This window comes from Labrus mixtus, chromosome 12 (genome assembly GCF_963584025.1).
Source record: "Labrus mixtus chromosome 12, fLabMix1.1, whole genome shotgun sequence".
Lineage (NCBI taxonomy): Eukaryota > Metazoa > Chordata > Actinopteri > Labriformes > Labridae > Labrus > Labrus mixtus.
Window position 1 is genome coordinate 2,267,899 of NC_083623.1, and position 16,883 is coordinate 2,284,781.

The window sequence follows — 16,883 nt, forward strand, 5'->3', positions numbered from 1 at the left end:
CTAGTAAAAAAAAATCCCCTCCCCTCCCCTGGTATCTCCACCCATGGACTCCACCTCCAGCCTAGAACAAAACTTTTGCTCAGGTCCTCCATTTTTATTCTCTCTACAGAGGAGTGATGTCTACAGGGAAAACTCAGGAGGCGGGGCTCATTACATTTAAAGAGACACACACACCAAAACGGAGCGTTCTGAGAGAGCTGGTTTATACAGGGTCACAAACCTCCTCTGGTGCTTGATTCAAGTTATATTTTGACCAAAGCACAGCACAGATGTTTCATTTAGACCACAGGGGGACTGTTTGAGAAGGTGGAGGAGGGGACTGTTTGAAAAGGTGGAGGAGGGGGACTGTTTGAAAAGGTGGAGGAGGAGACTGTTTGAAAGGGTGGAGGAGGGGACTGTTTGAAAAGGTGGAGGAGGGGACTGTTTGAAAAGGTGGAGGAGGAGACTGTTTGAAAAGGTGGAGGAGGGGACTGTTTGAAAAGGTGGAGGAGGAGGACTGTTTGAAAAGGTGGAGGAGGGGACTGTTTGAAAAGGTGGAGGAGGAGACTGTTTGAAAAGGTGGAGGAGGGGGATCATATGTCCTCTTTAAGATTTGAAAATCGTGTAGTGTGTAGCCGGCCTTACGTAGACTGTGAAGACCCCCCCAACCCCAAAATAAGAGAAAATGTGTCAGAAAACCAGACAGGTGTAAATTTTCAGTAGTTTTATTGAAAAATGCCTCTTCTGTTCTCAGAAATAAATAAGAAAATAAGGCTGTGGAATTCACAATCTGCAGTTCAAACATGAAGCAGCTACACTGTTCCCAAAGTCTCGCACTGACTGCTTCTGATACTGAGAAAAATGACAAGATTGACGACAACAACAACTATATTCTGATTAAAACAAAAATGAAATGTAACCAAAAAAAAACAACATGTACTAAATATACACCACAGACATGCAATTCCACGTTTTTTTGTTAAAATGAGCTGTGACGGAGTAAAAAGTCAAACTGATAAATATTAAAGTCTAGAGATACAAAATGAAAGCCGTGTTACATGAAGCTGAACCTCCTTAGAAAACACTGAGAAGAGATTGAATCAAATACTGGATGAACTGTGAGCGTCATGCTGCGACGCCGTCTTCCTCTTTAGCTACACTAACGCACTGTTCAACACTGCTGCTTCACACACACCTGATGCAAAATATGGTACAAGCACAAGACACAAGAGTGGGGAAAAAGAAAAGCTCACAGGTTTGTGTTAACTTTGTTTTCTTGACATTTTTAAAAAGTTTCCTTCCCGCCCTCGATCCAAACCCTTCCTCTTCCGGTAAAGGAATATTCACACACACATTTTAAGGCATTTAAAGGGTAATTTCCAATCAAATCGAGGTGTCAAACCCCTTTTTGTTTTAGTGTATAATGTGCATAAATCCAACAACAAACACAGGTTGAACAAGAAAAGAAAATGAGAACATTATGATGTTAGCCTTTTGGCTGCTCTTCTTGATAGTGATCTCTTTCGACGCTGGTTTTGGAACTCCTCCTCCTCCTCCTCTTCGGGGACTGGGACTACTCGGGGGTTGGGTTCAGAAGGGTATTGGCCTGCTTCGGAGATAGTGTTGGGGCCGTAAGTTGGCAAGTTCTTTCACTTTTTTTTTTTGTTAACATGCACCAGTGACGTCTGGCGTAAACACTCAGAGGGTTAGTAATGATCGGGGGCGTGTCCAAAGATCAGAAGAGATTCTCGTGATCGGCTCTCAGGGTTTTAAACGTCGGCTTGAATGTGGGAGCTTATCAGTTTGTACTACACATCATAGGGAGGGGTCAGGATTTTTCAATATTTGAAAAGTCATTAATTTATCTTAAATCTAAGTTCAGGTCGTTTTCTCTCCGTGTTGATTAAGGAGGAGGGTGAGACGGTGTGGGTCATTCTGTGATCTATGATCACTTTGTCAGACTTCATAATAACACAGCACAGTGCAGATAAGGATATTGATGTTTCTTAACATGGATCTTTGTGTTAATGTGGCAGAACAGGGCTGCACAATAAATCGCTATGTTAACGTTATCACAATAAGATTATTCACAATAAACATCGTAAAAGTCTGAAGTAGTTTAACATTTAAAAAACATTTATAGTATTTAGAGAAGCTAATATTTCATGTGTACATTTTACCTGTTGGAAGGAGACGTGGGTATGATAACGATGCTTTCTCATGTTTTTTAAGGCAGACAGATGAAGCTAAGTAGCTATCTGCTACCGTCAGAGGCTAATCGAGCGGTTAAAAAAAGCTTTTTGGATTTATCTTCAGGAGTGACGTTACAAACAGAACCTGCGAGTTAGAGAGTCACGGCTAAATGTTCACTTTTGTGCTTATTTAATGAACTTTGTTTTGTTTTGGAAATGTTGAACATCGTTAAGAACATGTATCTGGTTAGATTTTCAGATGTTTTTCAGATAGACGATTCAGACAAGATTCTTTGTTTTTTTCCATTATTGTGCAGCCGTGTTGTGGATCCTTTAGTCTGTCTTTGTTTTTACACTGTTAACAAATACTTCATTCCCTCACTGATGACCCGCAGGGCGGTCGAGGAACATCGGGCTTCATGATCGATCAGAGTTTCATGTCAGCACATCAGACTGTGCTCCTCCGCTTCCCTGAACCACTCGTACACCAGAGTGCATTTCTCCCTCTCGCTGTTGCATCACAGTTTGTAGTCGTTTCCATAAGAAGCGAGAACGTGACCTCTGAATGCAAGTGGTCACAGGACACGCGAGACACGACCAGCTGTGAGGCGCCGAATAGTTCCTGGTGATTAACAAATCCTATTTGAGCTTGAAATGCCCGTCCTGACTACGGATAGACTAAAGCCATAACGACCTTTTACAGAGAGCTTTTTTATCCCCGTCAGGCGACATCTCATCCTCACACATGGTTCACATGTGGTTTCATGTTTTTGTTCGGCGTTTTGAGCACCATGACTTGACGTCGTTGAACACGCCCCCGGTAAACATCGCAGTGCTTTTAATCGTTTCCTCTTTACTCGTGGTAGAAGTGCAGGTGTTACAGATTGAAAACAAAAAAAACATCAAAGCAGCCTGGAGACTCTTCTCTGGGATGGTTAGTACAAGTAAAAACAGGAAATGCAAGATATCGTGTTTTTGATATGAAGGAGGGGCGTCTAAACCTCGGCGTCAAATGAGCAGGAGGGATTGAGAATGGCCCCCGAGCAGTTCAGCTACAAACACACGGGCAGCTTCTGGTGGCATTCAGCAAGCAGCAGGTTGTTGTTTGCATAGCACAAGCTTGAATAACTGCAGATGTTAAAGGCTAAATGCAGTGGACATGATTCAAACATCATTTACAAGGCACAATGGGTTTATTTACACGTTCCACCATGAGAGAGAGAGAAGTGCTGCTGGTGATGCTGGTGATGCTGCTGGAGATGCACTTTGTTTCTCTGTTACAAATCCACCTTTGTTAGTATTTGTTTGGGTTGTTTGTTGTTGTTGTTTGGTGCATGCTCCTCCACTGAACATTTCTTTGTTTGGTCTTTGGCGTCAAGATGCAAACAGGCCACTAAACAGGTCGATGCCATCAGCGCTGCTGCTGCTGCTGCTGCTGCAGGGTTTCTGTTCTACTGGATGTGAGTCGATGTTAGTAGTGGTTTCCCTCTTTTGTTGTGTTGTTTTTTTCAGCAAAGTTTGTTAATGGTTTCCTTTTGGTGTTTTATCCTTTAAACAGCTCAAGAGCGTGTGAGCGAGTGTTTCAGTTACAGGACTTTTTTTGTTTGTTCAGTGAAAGCAGCACAGGCGGCATAGAAAGTTTACTATCGTGAACCTGAAACAGGCCAAAGAGGACGGGGAGGGAGGTGTCAGTTTGTTCAGAGCAGAAGACAGCGCATCAAATACACTCTCTATGTTAAGATTAGTGACTACCAGAACTCAGATCCCACACATGCATTAATCCTCAAACACTCCAACATTTCAGGATATTCATTACTAGGAGCTCCTACAAATGTTCAAGGTGTTTTTAGCCTAGCTTAGCATAAAGACAAAAATCTAATCAGAAGCTTTTGAGTTGTTGCAGGTTGAGTTTTTGGCTAGCCCGTCGATGTGCTAAGCCAGGCAAAAACCATCCTGAAGCGACCATCTCTGACGAGTTGATCTCTTAAAATGTTGGAGTGTTGAATTCAGTTTAAAGAGCTTCAGTCCAAAATCTCCCACCAGCTGATTATTAGCAACCATTAGCAGCTACTCTTCATTTGGAGACTCTCTTTATTCAGTCGCCATACGTACCTCCGTATCCTTGCCCGTTGTAAGGAATACCGACACACTGAGAAGAATCGCAGTAACCAGGAGGTCCAGGAGGCCCGCGGATTCCGGCGTATCCAGGACGTCCGGGGGGACCGCGAACTCCGGAGGAGCCTGGAGAGCCTGGGGAGCCTGTCCTGCTTTCTCCTGGTGGACCTGGAGGAAAAAAACACAGAGAGACTCATGTAGACCACGAGGACTTGTTGAAGTAAACGCCACGGGGGCTGATGATGGTGACGGTCGGAGCACTAATCCTACTCGTTTATTGGACGATAGCTGCCGCTCATGCGAGGACGCTTTGAGACTAAGCGCTCTGAGGCTGTGAGCCCGAGCGGTACAAAACAAAGACGTTAGTGGACTCAGGTCTAAATTTAAAGATGAAGTTAGTGACACTTAAACACTTAGAGAAACTCTGTGATATTATGTTTGTTGAATGATCAAGCCAAACACAGACTAAGTTATTTCTTTGAAGCTTTGAAGTCAAATTTAAGTTTTTGGTGATCAGATAATCATGGTTCAGTGTCACTGCGATCAGATTCCAGCTGGAAACATTACACACTTCATGAAATCTGCTGCTGACGGGGTCGGGGCTCAACATTTGGATGGGAGAAATCAAACAAAGTGCTCGATGAGAGAGAGAAAAAGGACGGGGCAGGATCTGTGTTTTGTCTAGACTCGACAAAGCCCAGTTGGAAAGTTTCCCTGCTGGTCCGTCTACTCCTCTCCTCCTCAGCATGTGTTGTGAATGAACCTCCTCCACTCTGACTCACTGCCCTCCACTTCCTCTTTTTTCCAAGACCCTCTCCGCTCTCCCCCTGCTCCCACTGTTTCCACTACTTGACCCTGATTGCTCCACAAAACTCCTTCTTTCCTTCTTCCCTCTAACAGACTGGAGGTCACAGATTAGTGGGTCAGCTTTAGTCAGGGTGCTGGATTACAGGAGGACTGGATTGACGTGTGATTGGCTGAGCTGGATGACATCATGATTTTTGGGCTTGTTTGAGCTCACAGAGAACTTTAGAGAAGCGTCATCGTTTGTTGGTCTGACGATGCTCATATTTTGAACTCCAGTACTTTCTGGATCATAACCTCAAAGTCCCATCAACACGCCTTCACAGCTGACCAGGATGATAAGGTTTTCTACATGCCAGCATGGCTTCTCCTGTCGCCATGCCAACCACAAGTGATAATACAGATGAAAAGAGACAATAGTCCAGGTATGAAAACATTGAATAAAATTTGGCCTTTGACCAATAATCGAAAAGATATATTAAAGACAGCTAAACGTGCTAAATTTAAAAGATTGTATCGCTATATATTCATCAATTATTAAGTTACCTCCAGTTTCTGACAGTTAATCATCTGTATGCCTAGCATTACGTGTCATCAGCAGTTTAAACGTTCTGTTTCTTGTTTGTTGATTTGGTGCTTCTTCGGTCTATGAGAGCAGCGTTCATGATGTCAGGGCTAAAAAGAAGAGTTAGGACACGTACCAGCAGGTCCTCTCGATCCTTTCTGTCCGACTCCTGACAATCCTCGTTCACCTTTTTCTCCTGCGGGACCTGAAAGAAGAATGAAACAGATGAATGTTTGGTGAAAATTCAGATTAATTAATTAATTAAAGAGCCCAGATCACTTTCAGTGTGTATGAGGGATGGGTCGTGATTTAAGAGAAATAATCATTACTTTATAAACGAATCAAAGTGTTCATGAAACTTAAATCTCATCTTTAAAAATACATGTCTTCCATTATTTTTTGCTGCTGGTTGTAATGTGTAACTACCGCCAGACGCTGGCTGTAGTGCATCTGAAAGCTGTTTGTTAGCCGCCAATAAATAACAACAGAAGAAGAAAACATTAGTGTCAGGCTAAACATCTGTAGTGTTAAGAACAGTAGACGACAAGAAGCTAACTTAGCATCTCTTAACTTAAGGGACGACCGATTTAACTTAAAAACTACCGTCAATGGCCAATTCCATTATGTGTTAGCATCGAGCTAACAAACAAAGATGTACACCCCGGTGCATCTGTGAGAAATGAGTCATTGGCATTAATACACCCCCTCTTTTCTGCATCACAGCACTCTTTACTTCCTGTTTGGTCTCTTCTTCAATTTGAGGTTTGATCGAGTTTATGTGCCTGACTTGACCTTCCAAGTTAGGATCAAACAAACCCTGCTGACTTATCAACGATGTAAACACCTTTAAACTCGATCTTTGATTGAGCTCTTTGACAGCATTATCATTTTATCTTTACTTATTCTAAAAGCAGGAAGCCAAGACAAATACAGAATTGTCTTAAAGTGTCGTCTATCGATCATTTCTGCTCACATAGGAGCATGTTCTCCTTTTCCTCGTCGTCATCTTTCTGTAGTGAACAGTTGATGTTGTGTTTCAGCGGAGAACAACCCTTAGCTGCCCTAATGTTGCATAAGATTGATATCTAAATGTGATGCAGATTCTGTCTTCACTGTGTAACGGGCAGCTTTGTATGTGTGGGAAAAGAGAATCAGGCTTTAGAGCAGATGACAGTGATTATTTGTTTTTGCACAACGTTGCTAAGGCCTCGTTAGCATCTCCTGCTGCGCTGTTTTAAGAACCACTGTGCTGCCTTTGTGTTCAGGTTTATTTTCATAACTCTCGAGTCCTGGTGGCTCGTACCTCTCTCTCCCGGCTGGCCGGGTGAACCTGGATTTCCAGGGAAGCCGTTCGTTCCTGCGCCGCCGGGCTCTCCACGGGGTCCCTGCCTGCCAGGAGGTCCTGAAGGTCCTGGTGGACCCGGGTTGTTGCTGCGGTAATTGCCGTTAGGGATCTGGTTCAGTAATGTGTTGACTCGAGTCATTTGTGCTGCAGAGGAGGAGGAGAGAACAGATCAGACTCACCGTACTGTGAAACGTTTTCAAGTTTAATGATTAAACGTTGATCACTCACCGTTCACTAGCTGCTCGCAAACTTGTCTGGCGATGGATCGCATCATGTTCTGAGGAGCAAATTCACCCTGAGCACAAAGAGAAGAGATTCAAGATGAAGTGGAAGAAGACGTTTGGTTCTCTGCTCACTCCGTTTGTTGTTGTTGTGTAAACTTTTCTCCCCTTTAAAGAAACTTCTATCAAAGCTACGTTTGACTTTAGTTGTCCTTCCTGTGATGATTCTCTTAAGTGTTTTGCATCAGTGGAGCTAGTTGTGTTTTTATACCTGAGGAACTTTGAATCTTGCTTTAATACTCTCAGGTTCTCTTTTGCCAAATGTGTCGTTGTGATTAAGTGTTGAAACTTAGATTATTGATTGAATCATTTCCAGATTTTTCCTTCTGGGGTTTTCTGCTTAATTTGACCAGAGACAATATGTTGTGACCTTCACAAAAACAGGAACACTGCGCAAATGTTGTCTTCACATGTGGTTTGATTTAATGCTGAGAACCTATATGATATCTTCTACAACGAGGTTAAAGGTATCAAGAACTATTCTGAGGAAATCTCTATATTTACTCACTCTCTCTCCCCTGTCTCCCTTTTGACCGATAGCACCCTGAAAAGAAAAAGAGAAGTTCAGTCGTCAGACATTATTTACTCTCAGAGATTTGTCCGGTTGTGCTGAGCCACCATGACGGTGAGGACACTCACAGGGACGCCGCTGTCTCCGGGGTTTCCTGGTTTTCCTGCAGCTCCTGATTGTCCAGGAGATCCAGGAGGTCCCTGTGAAGGAAACAAATAAATCAATCAGAGAGTTCAGAGAGGAGTACTCCTGGGAGGAGAAAACGAATGGTTTGGATACGATCATTTTCACATTAGTAAAATGAAAAACAAGACTCGAGTCCAGTCGTCACGCTCAGCTTTCTAAACCCGGGTTGAGAACATTCTTGAAGCATGTTTTTTCCTCTAATAACTGATGCACTTCATTTATTTTATTGGGTTTACAGGGAGGATCAAGCTCAACAAATAAACCATCAAAACTCGTACCATGGGCCCTGCGGGACCTCTGGGTCCGGCCGTTCCTTCTTTTCCTTGAGGGCCCTGAAAAATAAAGATCAAGTGTGAATTCTGGAGCCATGAACACATTTAGATGTTTCCTCAGAGCATGGTGTCCATTAAAAGCAGCCCGTCTGTACTCACCCTCACTCCAGCTGGTCCGATCGGGCCGACAGAACCAGCAGGACCAGTTGAACCCTGCAAACACAGGAAAACAATCAGACTACATTTCAGCTTCCAAACTAAAAAGATTGACCTTTTGCTCCGAGCGATCGTTCAGACTGGTTTGTATCAGGGCAGGATTTCTGTGTCCAACAGTAAATTAGCTTTTTTTTCGACATCGTTTGCTCAGAAACGCTCCTCACTACTTTTATCACCAATCCTCTCTGCTCTTTGATGCCTCGGCATTAGATTTACAGGCTACATAATATATTCCAGATCTCTTTTTATTGGCCGTTATAAACCAGGACCAACTCAGTCTGCAACTCATTAAATGCATGTTGCTATAGCATCTGCTCCAACGTGGTCACCTGCAGCCCGCCCCCCCGTCAACAGCGTCAAGAGCCGAGTCATGTGTTTGACTCGTGACTCCACAGATCAGTCTGTAAACGTTTGTCTCTTCAGGTCCCTCAAAAACAAGATGGCTGTATGCGCTTGACATCAGAATCTAACCACTTGGCTCTCATTGGTTGCAGGTTTCAGGTTCTGCTCTGACTGTTAGCAATGACCCGAGCATGAAAGAGGAAGCCTCGGCTCGTCTTGTTTCTACACAGGAAGCCACAAATGATCCAAGAGTTCAGGGTTGGGGTAAAGACAGGTCACTTAGTAACAGCCGTGAGGATCTTTGATTTGTTTGCGTCAGGCGAACTTCACAGAGATATCAATCACACCAAAGTAACCTCATTAAAGTTCACGAGCTCGACCCTCAGGGTTTCCTTTTCTCTCCAACATTTGGAACATGCTGCTCAGATTAATAACTCAAAGTGAACGAGTGTGGCATCTCATCAGAGGTCGTCCAAACGGAGCTGAATCTAACTCATTTCAATGCCAGTTTAATCACAGGACGAGGAGGCAGAGTACCTCATTCATCAAAGGAGAATCAAAGAATTTCTATTTTTATTCTCCAGTGTCGTCATTCTCTGCGTTTACGTCCAATGACAGACACTTTCCCTGCAGCTCCGCTACTGAAAACTGAGTGCTGGTTATTTTAAAATCTAACCTCCAAGCTTAGAGTTAGAGAAAGTAAACAAAAAGCCTCCAGGAGCATCTCAATGTTAAATGGAGTTTCTTCAAATCAAAGTGATGAAACACACTAAAGGTTCCTCCAGCGTTTAGAGATCTTCGTCCGGCTCTTGAGCTGATCTGGAATCAAGTCTTCAAAGTGACCTGACCTTGAAAATCTGTGCTGGGAGAGACGAGTCTGGCTGAGTCAACGTCACCTTCTAGGAATCTCTCTCTCTCCTCTTCTGTTCATTTTTCATCCTCTTTTATCAGTTTGGTGTAATAAAGCTGTAAAGCTTTGAAGGAAGCTTTAATCTCCTACCAGCTCATAAAACGTTCATACGAGGGGCTTCATTTCTGGAAGATATCAAATGTTACCTGGTAAAGGTCACTCAATATTTCACCCCAGACAGTTTCATCCTGTTCAGAGATCTTTGGATCTTCATCAGTGACCCACCATGTTCTGTACTTTCAGGCCAACTGTTACCTCAGAAACCTAAATATAATTTATTTTTTTCAAACCTCTGGATGTGTCAGGTTGGACCGCAGCTCCTCGTTTATTACCAGATAAAACAACTTCACGTTCAGAGGAGGGTTTAGAGCCTGACCGAAGGCCAACACTTCACCAGAGCTGTTAATCAAGACGACTTGTTCTTGGCTCGTTCCCTGCTGAAATTTAATTTAAAGTAATATTCCTGGAGCTGCTGCAGAGAGCCAGCACTCCCTCTCTCCTCTCTCTGAATCCTCCCCAGTCGGAGAACCTTCTCCGCACAGACCGACGCCAGAATAGTAGTCAACTGGGAGTTACCCCCCGTTTCCTGTTTAAGATCCAAAAGGGCTGCACTTACTTTCTGTCCAGGTAAGCCAGAGTCTCCGGAGTCTCCCTTTGGTCCAGGACGGCCCTGAAGGCAGAGAAGAAACACGATTCAATGAAGAGATCAGTGATTAGAAGAAACGGCTTAGGTCAACGTTTTTACTTCTTCCAGCACACACAAATGAAGATGTAGTAAGTGGTGGAAGATCTTTAAAAGTGAAGTAAGAAAAGCAACTGGATGGATGGAGTTTGTAAATCACCAGGCAGACACGCCCTATATCATACCCTTCTGTTTTAGTCTCTGTGCCTGGGTAAAATGTTTAATATTTTCAACCAATCAGATGTATGGAACCTCAGATGGTTCAAAACATGTTCAAAAAGCGCTTTGTTGACTTTTTGACATGTTTTTTTTTAGGCACAAATTTGCGATCAATAAAAAATGTCTTTGTGACCCACTTTTGGGTCCCAACCCAGCAGTTGAGAACCACGGGTTTAAAGCTGGCTGTATCGAGAGTAAGGAAAATGTTGACAGCCTCAGGGTCAGTATTTGTTTGTCTGCTTTTATTGATCAGAAGTCAGGCACACTGGATAATAAGAACATGTGTTTGAATGTAAAAGCTGCTGCACAGAGAGAGAGGATGTGAAATCATGTGAGCCTCTCATTCAGAGGGTCATCAGGTCGTAGATACGCTTTTTATTTTATGGTGTAATGCTTTTTGTGCAGCATTTATTTATCTATATTACTGTTTTTAATCTCTCTCCATAAATCTGTTCATCCTCACTGACTCAGCGCCTGAACAAAGCCAGCTCCTGTTAGACGATCCTCTGTGTTTTAAAAACCATCAAAGACGACTCTCTTCACTGCTGTTAGGTAGTTATAGTGAGCAGAGAGCACTCGAGTGTGATCCTTCTGGAGGCAGATCCTCGGTGTAATCTGGGTTCATGTCATCTCATGATTTACTAACATTCAGTGATGATGTTGTCTCGGGTCTCTCTCGTATCACTTCTTCCCCCTCAGACACGAAGGAATGTGAATCTCTGCCACAGAAACTCCCCCCCCCCCTTTTACATTTCCATCAGAATAAATCCTTAAATGAATCCCCTTCTGTGGAGGCATTAGTGTGTGTGTGTGTGTGTGTGTGTGTGTGTGTGTGTGTGTGTGTGTGTGTGTGTGTGTGTGTGTGTGTGTGTGTGTGTGTGTGTGTGTGTGTGTGTGTGTGTGTGTGTGTCAGGTGTGTTCAGAGACTCACAGCCTCTCCAGGGATCGACAGGCCGATGGGTCCTTGAGGGCCGGGCAGACCCATGGGCCCTGGTGGTCCGTTCTCCCCCCGCGGGCCGACGGCTCCCTGTTGTGTTAGAACACAAAAGAAAGGTCGAGTAAGAAACACACGGGAGGTTTTTTGATATCTGCTCGTATCTCTCTCCACACTCCAAGACGAACAGGAGGCGAGGAATGCTGCTGCACGCATCGAACCCAAACCTCCCCGTCAGACATATTCCCTGAGTGGAATCAGATGTGACTCCTCTCTTCAAAGCTTTTACACTTTTAACAATCTGTCTTCATCGAGGGATGATAGCTGGAGAGTCGGATCGAGCTCACAGAGATCTATCTTTAGTTCTTAACTCAAAAATGTTTAAAGATAAGAAACAAGATGCTACTCACAACAACACCGGCCTCTCCTCTTTCCCCTCGAGGACCTTTGCTGCCAGGAGCGCCCTGATGACGAGCAACACGGGTTCATGTTAACACAACATATACATTCACTCTACTTCAAATGTCACAGATTAGAAACTCAAAACATTTTAAGGTGTGATTTCTGAGAAGCATAACACTCAGAACGTCTGCAGAGAGTCACCGCAAATTCTGAACTACTCATGAAGGACGAGTCAGTGAGAGGCAATCTTATGTTGTATCAAGTCTTAAATCTCACACAGTTAAAGAGCGAGAATGTTTACATTGTTTACTTCATTAAGCTCCAGTCTGAAGCTGCATCAGGAAATCACAGAATCATTTTAAGATGTGTTTTTATATACAGTAGGGACCTTCAGGCTCACTGATCGTCTCAAAGTAATATGAGACAGACACATGTTGTTGTTGTTTTTAACATTTAACAAGTCCAGACTGCTCTGAAGTCGCACCCTGACATTATTACACTGAGAGAGGGGGGAGGGGAGGAGGCTGGAGGTGCACCTCACTTCACCTTCTCCACCCTCTTAAGAGATTTTATGAGGCATTGCAAAGAACTTTCTCAAGGGTTCATGTGCTGGAGGGTGTAACATTCATCCCTGTACGACATGCAGGAAATAAATACACAGAAATGACCATCAAAGGGAGAGTCTTATAAAATATGTTCCATTACAAAAAGAAGCTGTGTGTGAAAGTAAAGCTGAGTTAAGAAAAGGTCCCTGGCTGAATGTGAACGTGTCATTACTGTAAACAGATGAGAGAGAGAGAGAGGGTTAGAGAGCTGGACTCAGGTGAGTCTTACCACTGGTCCCTGAGGCCCTGGCAGCCCGTTGGCCTCAGCTGAGGTGCAGGTGCAGGAGTTGGGAAGAGACGGACACTTCAGCTCGTCTCTCTGGTGGAGAAGGAAACAAATAAAGAGAGAGAGAGAGGACTGAATCATTCAAGCACAGGAAGACAACATAAAGAGGAGACGGTTCAAAAGTAAGACATAAACATGTGGATTTAAAATGTGATTGAAGGTGCAGAGGACATGAAACACGTCCAGCTGATCTGGATTCTTAAAAACATTTTCATCTTAAAGGTGTTTCTGCTCATCAGGTCAGATGTTTAAACGTTTCTGTAGGATAAACTCCCAAAAGAGCAAGAGGCAGCGTTGTGACTGGTCCTGCATGACAGTGACAGTCTTCTGGAGTCCATCCAGCCACAAAATACCAGAACAAAGATATGTGGGCACGGTGACAGCTCCCTGCGGGATTCTCCAGTAGAAGGAGGAGGGGACTTTTTTTCCGGTTCAGGGATTTTTGCAGCACGATGATGAAATGAAGATTTTGCGAAAGTAAAACCTCGAGAAACTATTACAGGACTTTGTGAAGTTGTGGTGAGGAGAAAGGACTTTCTACAGGAGGAGCCCTGCAGAGGGTCTCAGGTTATTTTGAGAATATCCTGTCCTCCTTAGAAATAGAAAACATCACTAAATTGTTTTAAAGAATCAGGACAATTATCAGAGATCTGCAGCTTAAAAAATCTCCTCAGCGCTGGAAGTTTACAGCTTTACAAAGATTACATTAAAGACAAAGAGGTCCTCAGTAACTATTGGCCGAGAATACAACAAGAAACTGAAGATGTGTTAAGATCAATATTTTAAGGATTGGAACTGAAACAGGCTACAGTGGCTACAGCATTATCCTGTTAAGATTTGCACCCAACGATTACAGACCTCATTGAACTTCTTGCAGAGTAAGAACTCCATAAACAAAAACATCATTTAATCCTGCGGACGTTTCCGCTCTTCTGTCCCCTCGATCGTTTTGTTTATGTGTGAGAATCCAGATCTCACATGTTCTATATCCGTTTATGTTTTAGGGGTTAAGAGGATCAAGTTAATTCCTGAAAACAAAGTCAACAGTAGACTTTTCACTTTGACATATTAACAGTTTTTTATGTGCTTTCTCATGTGATGTGAACCTTCCTGCTGCTTTGGGCGTATATTTCCATCGAGTCGCCTCAGTTGGGATCGCTATTAAATAATCGTCATCACAGCAGCCCAATCAAGCAGCTGTCCTCACTCTGCAGCAGGTTGAGATAATAACCCGAAGTTGAATCCAGTTCAGATTTGTTGGATCGTAGCACAGCAGACGTACTGCGCTCAGACAAAGCCTTTTTGTTGTTTTCCAGCGTCTCCAGAGCTCTCTGCAGGGACTGAAGTGAGAAACCTTCACGTTGAGAAAGTCCAGCCACTGAACTAAACAAGAAAAACTCTTACTGGAGCTGCTGCTGATGCCCAAATATTTCCCTGCCTGAAAACAAATGTTCCCTCTCTTTAAAGCCTCCCAGTGGTCTTTGAGAAACAACAGAATGTGTCTTTCCTAAGAGTGGATGTGTTGAGGGATGAAGAAAGACGAGAGCTTTGTTACAATGCTGTGACCTCGCTGCAGGTTGTTGGGTTCACTCAAACAAAAGAAGCACTTTTGGAATTATTTCATCGTCTGTGGGTGATCTTTGATGTGGTCGGACGGAGTAATTTAAAACCTCTATGAGCTGATTATGAAAAATCAGCAGGTCAAGTCAATGTAGACTTTACCCATTTTCACATGTTCACTCCTGAACATTTGAAGATGACTGCCCCTGAAATCCTCCTCATTTTGTCGTTCACACATGCACCTCACTGCGAGAGACAATCCCTGTCTAAATGGAGAAGGGGGGGGGGGGGGGGGGGGGGGGGGGGGGTCTCCTGAGGCAAGACATGACGTTAAAAGAACGACGCAAAGGAGGAAGCAACAGAGGTCTTCTGAAGTTAGATTTGACCTCCCTACTGTACATCATGAACTGTGCTGCTCAATCAAATCCACAGTTTAGTGTAAAGTATGAAGCCTCCTAGCCTCCTCACTTCTCCCCTAGCTTCCTCTGAGCAGACGTATCATATACACTCTGTTTACGTTCCCTTTGACTGGAGCCGCTTCTGATTCTAATTTACGCCGCTCTTTGATCTGCAGCAGGAACCTCAAGGACACACTCTGCAGCTGGGTGTTACAGAACACAACACACACTCGTCAGGAGGCTGTAATTACTTCCTCTTTTTAAACTGCAACTTAATGTGTCCTCAAAAAGGTTTCACATTGTCGCCAAAGTCTGGAGACGTTCTGAGAGAAGCCAGGCGGAAGCCGACAGACGATCAGTGAACACAACATGCAGGATGCTTCACAGATGTCAAAACAAACAGGAAAAACACCCAACGCATGTACACACACTTTTAGAGGTCTCTGGATTAAAAGCTGCGCTGCATGCAAGAAACCATAAACATCGACATCTTCTCTACTTCCTGTTTAAAACAAACAACAGATGTTCAATATTCAACTAGGCCCGCACGATATGAGACAGAGCTGCAATGTGTGATGTGAATATTAGCTATAACTTCAAGTTTCTGACTCTGTCTGCTGGTCGTCAGGTTTTACAGAACATGTGTCTCTTCTAAATCCAAAATAAAACCTCTCCTCACCTGACTGCATCAAAACGATGTGAAGGCATGAACATTACACACAGGCCACCGTACAGCTGGTCAAGTAGTCACATACTGAGAAAGCATCACTTGATGAAGATGTCCTTTAAATTCAGACTTTTGGGATGTGTTTATTACACAAATCATGTCATGACGATCCAATCAGATACTATTGCGAGATTGGGATACTCGATCCTGAGTTTTAGACTATCAGAGGCATTTCTGCTTTTTGACAAGTAGAAAAAAAAAAAGATTCATATTGAATGTTTCAGTATCCTTATTAGAAATGCAGCTGTGGCTCAGAATTGAAGCGGGTCATCTTTTGATTCAAAGGTTGGTGGTTTGATTCCTTGACACTGACCCCCCAAAACGCTCCAGCAGGCGGTGTATGAATGTGTGACTGATCGGCTGGTTAAGGGCCTTGCGTTAAGAGGGATGTTAAGGGATGTTTATGGTTTTTGTGGGGCCTAAAATCAAAATATCAGGAGTAGAAAATGTTAATTTGAAAGACCCAGAGCAGAGAAGATGCTCGTCATGATGCTCAGTGCAAAGATTCCCCTTCAGCTGACTGCAGGTTAAAGCTTTGAGGAGGTGGAGGTGGGTTCCCTTACCATGGATGGGAGGTCACAACATCTGTCCCTGCTGGTCCAGCCCAAGCTGCAGACGATATCAAACATCTGGAGCTGGAACTGTAAGAGAGGAAGGAGAGACAAAAAAAAGAAAACATGTAAATAGTGCTGTGGTACATGTGTCTCTGATACGCCCTCACAGCTCCCAGGAGACACAGCACAGCCGAGTCCCATCAGCCCCTGGGGCACACAGGAAACGTCTCCGATTGCAGCCATGGTGACGGCTCCACTGCAGGAATACGTTCACGTTTATGTTCATTCTAACTGTGGAGGTCATGAAACAATGATCTGTGTTCAGCTTGAAGTATACAAGCTGACGTTACAGCGAGCTGCTCCAAGAACGAGGTGTCAGTCCTAAAGACAGACTCAGCAGTTAGCTAAAACAAATGTAAAGTTTCCTGCAAAAGAAGAAACTGAATGAACTCTAAATATGGAGGACATGTTTCAAATTCTAATAAAGACTCATGAGACATCAAATAATACTCAAGTGTTGTTTCCCACACATAGACGACACTCAGACACAAACGAGAGAGAGAGAGACAGAGAGGGAGAGAGAGAGAGAGAGGGAGAGAGAGAGAGAGAGAGAGAGACAGAGAGAGAGAGAGAGAGAGGGAGAGAGAGAGAGAGAGAGAGAGAGAGAGGGAGAGAGAGACAGAGAGAGAGAGAGAGAGAGAGAGAGAGAGACAGAGAGAGAGGGAGAGAGAGAGGGAGAGGGAGACAGAGAGAGACAGAGACAGAGAGAGAGGGAGAGAGAGAGAGACAGAGAGGAGA

At 43.8% G+C, this 16,883-nt stretch overlaps 1 protein-coding gene and 1 long non-coding RNA gene across 10 annotated transcripts in view; one reads left to right on the forward strand and one right to left on the reverse strand.

Moving 5' to 3' along the window:
- Nucleotides 1-688: 688 nt before the first annotated feature.
- The window catches only part of col12a1b (collagen, type XII, alpha 1b), a 115,772-nt gene continuing 99,577 nt past the window's right edge, over nucleotides 689-16,883 (reverse strand). For 4 of the 9 annotated variants that reach the window (XM_061051460.1, XM_061051456.1, XM_061051454.1 and 1 more), the window contains 14 exons: nucleotides 16,095-16,172; nucleotides 12,790-12,879; nucleotides 11,964-12,017; nucleotides 11,551-11,646; nucleotides 10,335-10,388; nucleotides 8,410-8,463; nucleotides 8,257-8,310; nucleotides 7,921-7,992; nucleotides 7,790-7,825; nucleotides 7,229-7,295; nucleotides 6,959-7,144; nucleotides 5,792-5,860; nucleotides 4,284-4,454; nucleotides 689-1,585 (listed from right to left, as the gene is read on the reverse strand). In XM_061051460.1, coding sequence (XP_060907443.1) covers nucleotides 1,458-1,585; nucleotides 4,284-4,454; nucleotides 5,792-5,860; nucleotides 6,959-7,144; nucleotides 7,229-7,295; nucleotides 7,790-7,825; nucleotides 7,921-7,992; nucleotides 8,257-8,310; nucleotides 8,410-8,463; nucleotides 10,335-10,388; nucleotides 11,551-11,646; nucleotides 11,964-12,017; nucleotides 12,790-12,879; nucleotides 16,095-16,172 — 1,209 coding nt within the window. In that variant the 3' untranslated portion in view covers nucleotides 689-1,457. Of the gene's footprint in view, nucleotides 3,826-4,283; nucleotides 4,455-5,791; nucleotides 5,861-6,958; nucleotides 7,145-7,228; nucleotides 7,296-7,789; nucleotides 7,826-7,920; nucleotides 7,993-8,256; nucleotides 8,311-8,409; nucleotides 8,464-10,334; nucleotides 10,389-11,550; nucleotides 11,647-11,963; nucleotides 12,018-12,789; nucleotides 12,880-16,094; nucleotides 16,173-16,883 lie in introns of all 9 variants that reach the window. The other 5 variants (XM_061051455.1, XM_061051459.1, XM_061051451.1 and 2 more) reach the window with 2 other exon arrangements.
- LOC132984603 (uncharacterized) lies at nucleotides 10,326-11,071 on the forward strand. The gene is made up of 3 exons (XR_009674982.1): nucleotides 10,326-10,449; nucleotides 10,494-10,547; nucleotides 10,956-11,071. It is a non-coding gene; the product is annotated as an uncharacterized LOC132984603 (long non-coding RNA).